This window comes from Rhinolophus hipposideros, assembly GCF_964194185.1.
Source record: "Rhinolophus hipposideros genome assembly, chromosome: 23".
NCBI classification, from domain to species: domain Eukaryota; kingdom Metazoa; phylum Chordata; class Mammalia; order Chiroptera; family Rhinolophidae; genus Rhinolophus; species Rhinolophus hipposideros.
Window position 1 is genome coordinate 13,795,294 of NC_138069.1, and position 14,224 is coordinate 13,809,517.

Here is a 14,224-nt window from a genome sequence, read left to right on the forward strand (position 1 = left end):
TATAACTGACATATAGCACTGTATAAGTTTAAGATATACAATGAAATGATTTGATATACATACATATTGTGAAATGATTACCACAGTAAAGTTAGTTAACACATCACTCAGTTACTGCTTATTTTTTGTGGTAAGAACATTTAAGATCTACTCTCTAAGCAACTTTCAAGTCTACAGTACAGTATTGCTGACTACAGTCACCATATTGCACATATGATCCCCAAAACTTATTCATCTTACAACTGGAAGTTGGTACCCGTTGACCAACATCTCCCCATGTCCCGCACCACCCCCCACCCCCACCCTCTGAAATCCACCACTCTACTCCCCGCTTCTATGAATTCAGCTTGTTTAGATTCCACATACAATGAGATCATACAGTATTTGTCTTTCTCTATCTGGCTGATTTCACTTAGCATAATGCCCCAAGGTTCATCGATGTTGTTGCAAATGGCAGAATTCCCTTCTTTTTTTTTTCCTTTAGATATATACCCAGAAATAGTACTGCTAGATTATATGGAAGATAAAGTTTTAATTTTTTGAACTTTACTGTTTTCCATAGTGGCTGCACCAATTTACATTCCCACCAGCAGCGCACAAGGCTTCCCTTTTTTCCACATCCTTGCCAGCATTTATCACATCTTTTTTTTTCAATTTTTTTATTTTTCAATTACAGTTGACATTCAACATTATATTAGTTTTAGGTGTATAGCACTCTGCTTAGTGGTTAGACATTTATATAACTTATAAAGTGATCCCCTGGATATATCTTGGTTTTTTGGTAATAGCTATTCTAACAAATATGAGGTGAGATCTCCTTGTGGTTTGGATTTGCACTTCCCTGATGGGTGATGGTGAGCCCCTTTTCACATTATCTGTTGGTCAGTTGGATGTCTTCTTGTCTATTCAAAGGACCTAAAAATGTCTATTCAGGTCCTTTGCCCAATTTGTAATCATATTATTTATATTTTGCTATTGAGTTGCACGAGTTCCTTATATATGTTGGATATTAATTAGCTATATGGTTTGCCAATATTTTCTCTCATTCTGCAGGCTTCCTTTTTATTTTATTGATGGTTTATTTGCTGTGCAGAAGCTTTTTAGTTTGATGTAGTCCCACTTATTTATTTTTGCTTTTGTTGCTTATGTTTTGGGTGCCATATCCAAAAGCTCATTGCCAACACCAATGACAAGGAGCTTTTTCCCTGCTTTCTTCTAGGAGTTTTATGGGTTCAGGTCTTAATATTTAAGTCTCTAATCTATTTTGAGTTAATTTTTGTGAGTGGGGTCCAATTTCATTCATTTGCAAGTGGCTGTCCAGTTTTCCTAACACCATTTACTGACGAGACTATCTTTTCCCCATCGAGCATTCTTGACTCCTTTGTCAAATATCTGTTGACCGTACAAGCTTGGATTTATTTCTGGGCTCTCAATTCTGTTCCACTGGTCTATGTGTTTCTATTATACTGTTTTGATTACTATAACAGTGTAATATAGTTAAAATCAGGAAGTGTGATGTCTCCAGCTTTGCTCTTCTTTTACAAGATTGCTTTGGCTATTCAGGGTCTTTCATGGTTCCATATGAATTTTAGAATTGTTTTTTCTATTTCTGTGAAAAATGCCATTGGAATTTAGATAGGGATTACTGAATCTATAGATGGCTTCGGGTAGTATAGACATTTTAACAATACTAATTCTTCTGATCCACGAACACAGAGTAACTTTCCATTTATGTGTGTCTTCTTCCATCGCTTTCATCAATGTTTTACAGTTTTCAGTGTACAGATCGTTTATCTCTTTGGTTAAATTTATTCCTAAGTATTTTATTGTTTTCGATGCTATTGTAAATGAGATGTTTTTATTTCTTTTTTAGATTGTTATTAGTGTATAGAAATGCAGCTGACTTTTGAATGCTGATTTTGTATCCTGCAACTTTGCCAAATTTGTTTGTTAGTTCTAACAGCTTTGGGGTAGAGTTTTCTATTTTCTATATTCAGATCATGTCATCTGCAAACAGAGACAATTTTACTTCTTCCTTTCTGATTTGGATGCCTTTTATTTATTTTAATTGCCTAACTGCTCTGGCTGGGACTTCCTGTACTATGCTCAATAGGAATGGTGAGAGTGGGTACCCTTGTCTTGTTCCTGACCTCAGAGGAAAAACTTCCAACATTTCATTATTGAATATGACGTTAGCTGTGGGTCATACAAGTATATGGCTTTTATTATTTTGAGGTATGTTCCTTCCATACCCAATTTATTGGGATTTTTTTTAATCATGAAAGGGTATTGAACTTGTCAAGCATTTTTTTCTGCATCCATTGAGAGGATCATATGATTTTATTTTAATTTCCCAAGGAAAATTTTATTAATGACACTAGTTTATTTCCCTCCCCAAAAGACCAATCACATGAAGTAAACACATCCTCAAGATTTTGTCTTCACGATAAAAATACAAAGCTTAGAACTGGATCACTTGGCCCTTTCACTTCTTATCTCCTCCCAGTTCAAAATGTTTGCATCTCTTAACAGCCAGCATTCTCTTAGATCTGCAGTTGAGCTCAACACATTCAAGCCTTGGGACAATCTTCTTTGTAGTTTTAGCCTTTTTGCGGAAAATCGGCTTAGTCTGCCCACCATAACCACTCTGCTTCCTGTCATAACTCCGCTTTCCCTGTGCATACAGAGAATCCTTGCCCTTCTTGTATTGTGTCACTTTGTGGGGCTGGTGCTTGCCACACTTCTTACAGAAAGTCCGGCGGGTTTTAGGAACGTTCACCATGTTCGTGAGAGCGCTATCCGCGCGGAAAGAAGCAGAATCATATGATTTTTATCCTTCATTCTATTCATGTGGTGTATCACATTTATTGATTTGCATATCTTGAACCATCCTTGCATCCCAGGGATAAATCCCACTTGATCATGGTATATGATCTTTTTAATGTGCTGTCGAATTCAGTTTGCAAGTATTTTGTTAAGAATTTTTGCATCACTATTCATCAGGAATACTGGCCTGTATTTTTGTTGTTGTTTTGTTTTCTTTTTTGAAGGCGGGCACAGCTCACAGTGGCCCTGTTGGGGATCGAACCGGCAACCTTGGTGTTATTAGCACCACACTCTAACCAACTGAGCTAACCAGCCATGCCATCCCTGTAGTTTCCTTCTCTTGTGGTGTCATTATCTGGCTTTGGTATCAGGGTAATGCTGGACTTGTTAAAATGAGTTTGAGACTGTTCCCTCTTCTTCAAGTTTTTGGAAGAGTTTGAGGAGGACTGGCATTAATTCTTCTTTGAATGTTTGGTAGAATTCACCAGTGAAATCATTTGGTCATAGGCTTTTCTTTGTTGAAAGATTTTTGATTACTGATTCAATCTCCTTAATCATTATTGTTCTGCTCAGATTTTCTACTTCTTGATTCAGTTTTAGAAGGCTGTATTTCAAGAATGTATCCATTTCTTCTAGGTTATCCAATTTTTTGGCATATTAATTGTTCATAATGGCCTCTTATGATCAGTTGTATTTCTGTGGCATCAGTTGTAAAGTCTCCTCTTTCACCTATAATTTTGAAACCTCTCTCTATTTTTCTGGTTAATCTAGCTAAAGGTTTGTCAATTTTGTTTATGTTTTCAAAAAACCAACTCTTAGTTTCATTGATTTTTTTTCTATTATCTTTATAGTCTCTATTTCATTTATCTCTGCTCTAATCCTTATTATTTCCTATCTGCTAACTTTAGGCTTGTTTTTTCTAATTCCATGAGGTGTAAAGTTAGGTTGTTTATTTGGCAACCTGGAGTCCTAAACCAGACAAAGGTCATAAGCCATACTCATGGAGAACTTCAACAGTGTCCAGGGCACACAACAGCAATGCTTCAGTGACAAGAGAACCACATCCACAGGCATGAACATCAGCACTGCACGCTGCCTAATACAACCATGGACAGAGCTTCCGGGAAATTTGGTAGGAGGCCTAAGAAAAATTGAGCAGTAGGGCATAAAACTAATTTAACTTGATTTTCATGCCAAACACTGAGCCCTGAAGAAAGCAGAAATGAAAAAACAAATACAGAGTCAGATAGAACTTTCGTTTAGAAGTAATTCAACCCCCTACTCAACCAACACATCTTTGGCTATGTACGCTTTTGCTCATGCCATTTTCTCTGCCTGGAGGACGTCCCCCTAACCTCACCACTTTTCATTTCTTTAATTCTTATTTGTCCTTTAAAAGTTAGCTCAAGCATCATCCCCTTTAGGAAGTGTTCTCCAACATTGCAGTTGGACACACTTGCTTCCACAGCACCCTTTAAGAAACAAGTAATTACGGCACACCTACCACGTGGCAGGTACTTGATGCATTCCTCCTTCGTAAAACACCTTTCATTACTGAAGAAAATCATTTTCATTGACCTATTTAAATTGTTTATCTTGTATCCCCACTCACCCATCCCAGAGCCTAGCCAGTGCCTCTGTGTATCTTTGGTGAATGACTCAAAGTTCCTAGGAAGTGCCAGGTGCTAGAGAGCAAATGATTCAGAAGTTGCCCCTGCCCTCAGGGACCTCATGAACTACAAAGAAAAGAAGAGATAAACAATTGCAGCTCAAAGTAGGATGCAGTATACAGTAAATACTGGCATGGGCAGAGGAAGCTTGTGAGCTGTCTGGAAAGAAAGTGTGTCAGCACAGCCTTTGCACAGAAAAACATGTTCAGTGCCCTGAACCTGTCTTGCAACAAGTTCATCAAATGTGCACACTGGCCTTACAAATAGTTTGCACACCCATCACTGTTTAGCTCAGCGAGGATGAGTCCATTTGCATTTTATTTCTTTCTTTATAGAATTAAATTGCATTTTAGCAGTTAGGCATCCTTCCATTCACGTGGCTGTCTTGACAAACTAAGTTCAGACCAAGAATTGAGAGGGAGGCCAAAAGCAAATGCATGGCACCCACAATCTTTAATCTGCAATTGTATGTAGGTGTTGCAATCATTCTATTATTGGACTTGAAGCAGCTAGTTCTGTCGGAAATCAAGTTTATGAACAGAACTTCTGTAACCATAATGGTTTTTCCCCTGTGATTAAGCACTAAAATGATAGGTGTTAAATACAAAGGAAAGGGAGAGATCTCTGAAAGACGTTCTGTCTGGATCAAAGATTGAAAGGGGAAGCCAAGTGACTTCCCCTGACTGTCTGAGAGTGGATGGGGAAGAGTCAGGATTCACTAGGAGGTGGTGTCCTGACGTCTCAGTCCCTGAGGACGCTCACCCGGCAAGTTCCTTCCAAAAGAGCACAGGCAAAATAGGAAAAGTACCTCCGCAGTTCATTCATGACCTTGAATGCCTTCCCCATGTGGGCAGGGTTGACAGTGATTGTCCTCTGGTTCTTCTCATCATCCCCAGCCTGGACCGGAGGCTGGGAGTTCAGCTTGACTCTGTGAACAGAAAGGGAGTGAGACGGGAACAGGAAGATCACAGGTTGGTAAACCCATTCATCCCACTGCCATAAGGCCATGCATTTGCCCTCCCACCAGGGACATCTCTGTCAGCCTGTTCTCTTAACCACAGACCAGCAGATAAGGAATGCACTGAGTCAGGCATTCTTGTAGGATCTTCCAATGCAAAGTGCATTCCTCTGGGGGAAGCCACGTCCCAGCTCAGCTTTCCCCACCAAGCACTTTCATGATTTTATGCAAGGTCTTTACCCTCCATTTCTCCATCCCCTAAAGGGATAGGGGAGGAGAAGCACCAAGCACTCAATTCACAGAGATGTTTGTTCATTCAACAACCACCTAATGGAGCCTACTAAGAGCCAGGCACTATATTTAAATTTAAGGGAAACACAATAATAAACAAGGTACAGACCTCACTCTCACAAAGCTTAGAGTTCAGTGGAGAAGAAAGCCAAGTAAACATTTAACCATGACATCGTAAGTACAAGATTCGATAGGAGTTACAGAAGCATGAAAAATGGGCAATGACCCCAGCGCTGGAACTTTTAGGGAAAACTTCTGAGAAAGGATAAGAGCCCAGTACAAAGGAAGATGAAGAGCATTCTGGCAGAGGAAACAGGATACACAAAGCCCTGGAAAGTCAAGTGTGTCGAAAGTACTGAAGTTCGGTCAAACCAGAGAAGAGGATCAAGAGAAAAGGTAAAAGACTGAACCATCGTGTCATATAAGCAAAGCTAAGGAGTTTGGGTTTCATTCTGAAATCATGAGAAGCCATCAAAGGGCTATAAGTGGAGAAGTGGGGCAGGAAGCAGGTGAACACATCTGTGCTTTAGAAAGATTACACTGGCTATGGAGAACGGTGGAACAGAAGTGAAAGCTTTTGGGAAATCACAACCCCATAAAAAGACAAGGGACTGTAATGTGTTATGAAAAGAAAGTCTACCTGTGTGAGCTAAATAAGCAGGTGGTAACTAGCAAGAGTCACCCATAATCTCAAAACCCTCTGTACTGAAGGCAAAACATCCAAATCCTTATGGGATGCCATCTAGATGCCCAACTACTCCTGAGCAACATGTCTCAATATAATGGAGGGTGGGAAAGAAAAAAATCAAAAAAAATGAGCAAGGAAGAAACTATTCAGCTCCACGGTCATCAAGTGGAGTTACCTCTGTTTGGACCAGGCTAAGCTTTGCTTTGCTAGTCGGAAAACAGAACCTTCTCCACTTGTGTGGATTTGGGGGCCCACAGTTCACTCCAACTCTAAGACAATTTGCCTTTGCCTTTCCCTCTATCCACAGCCCTCTGTCCATGCTACCACTCAGCCTTGCAAACTGGCTTGAGAAAGGAGCTGCTGTGGTTAAGAGAATGTTCCAGAGACCTAAAAGTCTCAATAGATCTCACACTGGAATTTGTAAATTTCAAATACAATCAAGCATGCCAGACCCACAGCTCATCTGACCAGGACAGACTGCTCTTCTGGCTGCCTTCCACACCTCAGCTCAGCGTACGAACGTAAGCAATGGACATTTGAACTTTGGGACTGTTTGGATTCCAAGTGCAAAGAAGTTAGATGAGCACAGGACAAAAAACATATAAAGAGATGCACAAAGGCAGCTGATTCGAGTCGTGTATTTAAAGAGGTAAAGAAACTCTCAAAACAGAAAATGTGATAAGGAAGAGTACCCAGTAAAGATGAAAAACTTCATGGAAGAAATCCCACAGGCATAATTTCTTTTATAGTTAGTGTCCTTTCCTACTCCAAGGCTAGAAAGATATGGATTTCTACATTCTACTAAAAGCTTAACATTTTTCCTTTTGATAAATTTAAGTCCTTTTATCTGATGTTGATTTTTATGTCACAATGTGAAATAGGGATCTAATTTTTCCCCATAAATTCCACTTATTGAATACTTCTGATTTGCCCCACTCACCTGGCATGCCACTTTACGTCACATATCAACGTTCCAAATATACAGGGATCTATTTCTAGACTCTCTAACCTGTTCCTTTGATCAGTTTATGTCCCTCATAACAAGGCCTGATACCTGAGAGGGCAACTCCCAATCCAATCATTATGCTTCAGAGGTGTTATGAATGTCCTAGTCTCTTTACTCTTTCTTTCATACAAATTTTTAGCATCAGCTTGCCAAGTTCCATGAAAGACTCTCATGGGATTTTGATAGAAATTGCACTGGATTTACAGATCAATATGGAAAGAACTGGCATCGTTCTGATATTATGTCTTCCTATCCATGAATATGGAATATCTCTTCATTTATTTAGGTCCTCTTTAATGTCACTCAAACTTTTGTGTTTTTTCCGTATGAGGACCTTACACGTTTAAATTTTAATTCTTAAATTTTAAATTAAATTTTATTCTTACATACTTTACGGTTTTTGTTGCCATTTTATAATAGCAATGATGTCTTTTTTAAATTATATTTTCAAATTATGGTTTATAAAATACAATTCATTTGTGCAAACTGATCTTTTATCCAACCACCTTACCAAATGCTCCCATTATTTCTAGCTGTCTGAAGATCAAGTTAGGTGTTCTATGTAAACTATCATATTTTTTTAATTTTTAAAAAAAATTTTGAGGGGTAAGGAGGGAAATACTGGGGAACAGTGTATTTCTCCAGCGCCCATCAGCTCCAAGTCGTTGTCCTACAATCTAGTTGTGGAGGGTGTGGCTCAGCTCCAAGTCCAGTTGCTGTTTCAATCTTAGTTGCAGGGGGCACAACTCACCATCCCATGCGGGAACTGAACTGCCAACCTTGCTGTTGAGAGCTCACGCTCTAACCCACTGAGCCATCTGGCCACCCCTCCAGCAGCTCATTATCTTCAATCTGGTTGTAAAGGGTGCAGCTCACTGGTCCATGTGGAAATCGAACCAGCAACCCTGCTGTTCAGAGCTCGTGCTCTAATCAACTGAGCCATCCAGCCGCCCAACAATCATTTTACCTGAATATAAAGCCAGAGGTTTTTCTTCCCCTTCTTTCCAATTCTTAGGGCTCTGATTTCTTTTTTGAAAGAAATTGGCTAGGATAACCACACAATGTTGAACAGAAAGTATGCTAATGAATACTCGTATTCTTGTCATCTTCCTGATTTTAAAGATGTTTCTAATGTTTCCCCATTGTGTATGTTTACTGAAGGAGTTTTGTAGATGCCCTTCATCAAATTGAGAACATTCCCTGTATACAGTGTTTTTTTAATCATAAAGCTATACTGAATTTTACCAAATGTTTTTGTGACTCTAATGAGATGATCATATGGATTTTTCCTTTTATTCTTTTAATGGGATAAATGATACTAATATATTTTCTAATACTAAACCATACTTGCATTCCTGGGATAAATCTAGAAACTGTAAAACAATGCACAAATATTCATTATAAATGTTGTCTTCAAATTGGATAGAGACTTAAAAGCCAGAAAGAGAAAATATAATTTGGTATCGATCAGGGAACCATTGAAGGTTTTTAACAGGGAACTAATAAGATTAGAGCTCATAAAAGCCCATGGACAGACATTATTAGTCCCATTTCACATATATGGAATAGATGTAGGCCAAACAGACCCATCTTGGAAGCACCGACGACAATACCCACTGTGACTAGTGATCAGAAAGGCTTGCTCTTCCTGGTGTGTTGCTCTCGACATTTCCCAGCCTTCCAAAATGGTCAGATAATGATAAATCCCTGTTAATACAATGTTGGGTTTATCAAAAGATCTCAAACATGGATTGCCTATTATCAGAGGATTAAAGTTCAACAAAATGCAATTCACACTAACGCTTCCCTGAAAGAACAAGGTGATGACCACAAGGCTGGTGAAGGAGAAGACATCTGGCTTCCTCATTCTATCCAGAGTCCTTCCCACCCGTGATGCAAAGGCCAGGCTTCACATCAGAAGGAACTCAACATCTCGGTCTTCCTTTGCTCTGCTTGGCTATGAAAATCGGGGAAATCTGGAGTGGGGTCTCTGGTTTCCGGATGATACAAGCTTCATGGAAACACACTGACCTTCCAGGGAGCAGGAAATTAAGGAAAGAAAGGATCTGAGGGCTCAGAGAAGTTAAGAATCTTGTACAAAGTCACACAGATAATAAGTGGCAGCGATAGGATCTGAACTTAGGTGTCCTTGACTGGAATCAGCCCGTGCTGTTTCCCAACAGCCTACATCCTCCAGCAATATAAGTACATATATATGCACGTGCATGCACGCACACACATATGGAGATATGCCTCAGCCTAGCATCACATGTTCAGGCAGAGCTGCTGGATCCCAGCAGTCCGTCCCCTAAACCTTTCTCCCTCCATACCAGATGTTAACTTAGTCACTCGCCAACAGATAGCCAATCCCACTCTCTCAAGGCCCAATCCCCAGCATGCTCAGTTCTTGATCCCAGACAAGGCTGGTGGATTTCCCTCTCTACCTGTGAAACACAGACCACACTGAGATATATTTCCCTCTCTTGCCCAAGTTCAAGATCTAAGACCATGCTTTTCACCCTACCCAGACCCAGCCAAAATCACACACACACACACACGCCACACCTCTAGGCAGACTCAGCTATAATATCCTTTCTGCTGAAAAGTTTTTATCAGTAAATACTCTAAGCACAAAGTGGTTAATTTCTCCAAGAGCAAAGACTGGCTCCAGCTTCAACCCTTAAGCCTCAGCCCCTATGAAAACCACACCAAGCTTCAAGAATTACCACCCAGCCCAACTGAGGTGATCCAGTCTTCAGGGTTTCATGATGTGGCAAGAGGTATGAAAGCCTACCAAATTCTCTCCATAGCGGATGTTGATTTATATGTGTTCCCCCCTCCCTCACGACCAGACCTGAAGCTCTGGCTGCTGACATCACTGCTCATATGTCCACAGTTTCAGTAACACTCAAGTTGAGCCACATTTAAGATTCAAATGAGTCACCGATAATAGATGTGGTGAGAAAGGATGGGCCGGCCAGAATCCTTGTTCTTTCCTATAGAATTATACAGAAATGGTTACCCAAGCAATTTCCCACACAGGCTGCAGCAGAATCAGAATACATCTAGTCAGCTTTGTCAAACCACCACATATCTGGCCCAATAATTTAATTAATTTCACACACTGTCCTGTTATTATTAAACATACTTATGTGAACCACCACTGGTGCCAAGGTGAACTGGTGCAGTGAGGAATTCCTCTAGCCCAGCAGGTTAAAAGGCCAATAACCCACAGAAAGAGAGTATTGGAAGTTGGCTCAGACATAGTTTGCACTCACACTGACGCCATTCAAGTAGTCATGCATGTGATAGCGAGGTCCATAGACATAAGAAGGATGAATACAGTTGGCCCTTCCTTCCTGGGCTCTCTGCTCCTCTTTTCTCTTGGCCTAGACCATTACCATGGCCTCTCACCCGCTGTTCCCCATTCTTTTTTTTTTTTAAATTGAGATATTCACTTTATTGTGGGAGTCTGGAACTGAACCCACAATATCTCCGAGGTATGCCTGTACACATGTGATAAAATGACAGAAACACACACACACACACACACACACACACACACTGTGGCAATGTCAATTTCCTGGTTTTGATGTGTTAAATGTTCAGGTTTAACTGCAGAAATGGTCTGTGCTGTTCTTAGAAATTAAAAGACATCACCAAGTTTACCAAAGACTCGTAAGGGCTGGGACTTCACTGGAAGCACAGGTAACGTCATGGGAGACTCTTGTTGGTCCTAATGTCGCTGCTTAGCAGAGGCGCTCTGGTCATCACGGTATATGTCTCTTTACCCCCATCACTGTTTCCTTTTGGTACACACTTGCCTGCTACATGCACTGTCTTCATCCCTTAATTTTCAACCTTCTTTGTTTTAGGTATGTTTTCCCCATTCTTGCTCTCCTTCCAAATGTTTCCTGTACACCACTGACAAAGTGATCCTTCTTAAAGTTCACTCTGATCACATCTTTCAAATCTCACTGCCAATAGGTCTCTTCAGGGGCCATGAGAGTTACGTATAAGTTAGAGGCTCAGTCATAGCCCTCTGCTCCCATTTGTTCTATAGAGATATAGATATAGATAATTAGATATCTTATAATTAGGTATCTTATAATTAGATATCTTATCTATATTTATATCTATATCTATATCTATTTTTTGGGTGTCCATGTAAGATGTCCTTTCACAGGACTCTACAGCTAGAAAGCTGAAAAATCATCAGCCTACAGGATAAAGACATGAATCTTGCGTACTATCCAAAGCCCTCCTTGGCCTGGACTGAATATAAATGCTAGCCTTACCTCGCACTCATTTAAATATTTACTGAATACCTATTCTACACAGAGCAAATGAACCATCCACTACAGGGATTCCCCCTCCCTCTTCCTGTATCAAACTCTAAATACCTGTTCTTCCAAGACTAATTAAGCTTTGCCTCCTCTATGAAACCCTCTGAATCCTTCGGTCCTAAGTAATCTCTGTCTTTCCTAAATTCTTACAGTATTTCTGGCCTAGAACTCAATTGGCATATAGAATACTGCCCTGTGTTTGCTTACCTTTTTGTGGAAGCCATCCTACCACCCATCCCTCTCACACTAGATTCAATATTCCTCGTAGGCAAAGACCATGTGTCCAAGGACAATCTGTATGGCCTGGCCTGCCCAGCCTAGAGCCCACAGTAGGCCCTCATTACATATTTGTCATCAATAAACTCTGACCTGAAAATCTTTCACTTGTCCTTACCAGTGATAGTAGAGCAGAGTAAGATAGCCTGCCCCAACCACTGCCTCCAATCCTAACAATTTAAAAAAACACAAGTAGGGTTGGCCTTCAGAGTTGAACTATAAATCAATACCCATAAAATATTAATTATAGAATTCATAAATAGAAATATATAAGCTCTAAATATTAGGCCCTCTTCCCTTGGCACATCTCCCACGGCCCTTTGTCCTGCCCTCCCCGATCCTCTAAATCCCAGATCCACCTATCCAATGTCTTGACTCCCCCACTTAGGTTTTGCATAGTAACTCACACTCAATATATCCAAAATTAATGCTCCCCACCCTCCCTCAAGCCGACTCTTCTTTCTGTATTTTCTATCTCCAAGGCATAACCAACCACCCCCTCACCTACCCAAGGCAGACACTGGGAGGTCATCCTGGATATCTTCTTCCCTCCCTCCTCTCTCACATCCCTTGCAGACAGCCACGAGTCCCCTCAATCCCATGTCCTTTCGTATCTCTCCACTCATTCCCTCTCACAGTCACTGCACCATCTCAGCCCAGGCCATCCATCATGATCTCTTGTCTGGATTACTGCCATAACCTCCTGCCAGACTCCAGAGTGATCTGTACAGAATGCCAGTGTGAGCAAGGCACATTCTAAGTGAAACTTCTCACTGGTTCCTCACTGCACTCGGAATAAATCTCAGAGATCTAGCCTGGTCCTTCATAATCCCATCATTGCCCTGAAGACTTCTTGTTACTGCAGTACTACAATACTTGAAATTGCCTAAATACAGGGCTCTTTTGCCTGTCCCCACCCACTCTCCCATATATCTAGCTTGCTCCTACCAGTCCTTCAAGCTTCTTGTTGGAAGTCTTCCCTGTCATCCACCAGTACCCACTAGATTAACTTCCCTTCTTCTGTGTTCCCAGAGTACTCTGTGCTTCCCTCTCTATAATAACGTAATTACCTCTTACTTCTGTCTCCCCCACACACTGTGTGCCGGTAAATGTTTAACAGTTGGTTGGGAGGAAGGGAGCCCTCATTTGTAACATTTGCCAATTCCCCTGGTGTAAATACTCCCACCATGGTAGAGTTCAAGCTACAGCCACAATGTCACTGAGTATGTGGAGATGGGAAGCGTTGTGTACGAGCACGGCATTATGCCACCAGAGAGTATTTCCACTGCACAGAGATAACGAGACAGAATCTAAGAAGCCCAGATCATAGTAAAATAATTAGGAAGTGCTGAGTTTTGAGTGCTGATTACACTTGTTTTTAATACAATTAATTGGTAAGTTACATCATTTAATTTTAATAAGGGCTGTATTTAAAAACTGATTCACAAAATTCCTGAAAATTTAATAAGCAACTATTACAAGTGAGTAAATGCCAGCTCTAGCACACCACTGCCCACCCTAGACTCTGAGCTGAGAGCCAGGATGGTGTCTTATTTCCCTATCTATTAGCTTCTGGCAAATGACAGGTGCTCAGTAAAGGATTACTGAGTAAATGAATGAACAGGTAAATAAATGAGGTATAACTACCAACTAGTCCCTCTTTTCTCACTTCCCCGTATTAAAATAATTATGGCTTGTCCTTCTCAATTTCCCCTCATTCCTCCTCCATGGAAGAGGGGAGTCCAGTTCCCTGCATTCACGATAAAGAATCAGGGGCATTGGGGTGGGGGGAAAGGCAAGAGAAAGCCAGCATCAACTGAAGAGGGGGAAGGAAGCAGCAACCAGGGTTGTTGCTTACTGTGTCAGTTCTTAGGCTCTTTCCATTGCTGCGGAAAATTCAGGCAATGAATGGAAAGAAAAGAATACTGGAAAGCATGTCAGCAAAGCAAGAGAAGGAAAAACCTCTAAGTAGGCTGAGTGTGCAGAAGTGCTTCAGGCTCTGTCAGATGAGGAGCTCCGGAGCAGCCAGGGGAGGAGAGGAGAGGAAAGGAAACTGGAGGCTTAGAAATGCCTCTGAGGGTTACGAACTGCACCGCCTCTAAAAGGCTTCAAGAGATGCAAATAAAGTTCAGGCAGTGTGGGCTGATACTGGACCACATACAG

At 40.9% G+C, this 14,224-nt stretch overlaps 2 protein-coding genes across 9 annotated transcripts in view; both read right to left on the bottom strand.

Annotated features, from left to right (window-relative positions):
• Positions 1 to 14,224, bottom strand: part of KLHL3 (kelch like family member 3) — a 250,916-nt gene that overhangs the window by 84,037 nt on the left and 152,655 nt on the right. For all 8 annotated transcript variants that reach the window (XM_081035613.1, XM_081035620.1, XM_081035618.1 and 5 more), the window contains one exon: positions 5,305 to 5,424. In XM_081035613.1, coding sequence (XP_080891739.1) covers positions 5,305 to 5,424 — 120 coding nt within the window. The remainder of the gene's footprint in view (positions 1 to 5,304; positions 5,425 to 14,224) is intronic.
• LOC308491681 (large ribosomal subunit protein eL42-like) lies at positions 2,486 to 2,782 on the bottom strand (the record flags this gene model as incomplete). Its single annotated transcript, XM_081035625.1, has 1 exon — positions 2,486 to 2,782. One exon carries the CDS (start codon positions 2,780 to 2,782, stop codon positions 2,486 to 2,488), a length of 297 nt encoding a protein of 98 aa, XP_080891751.1.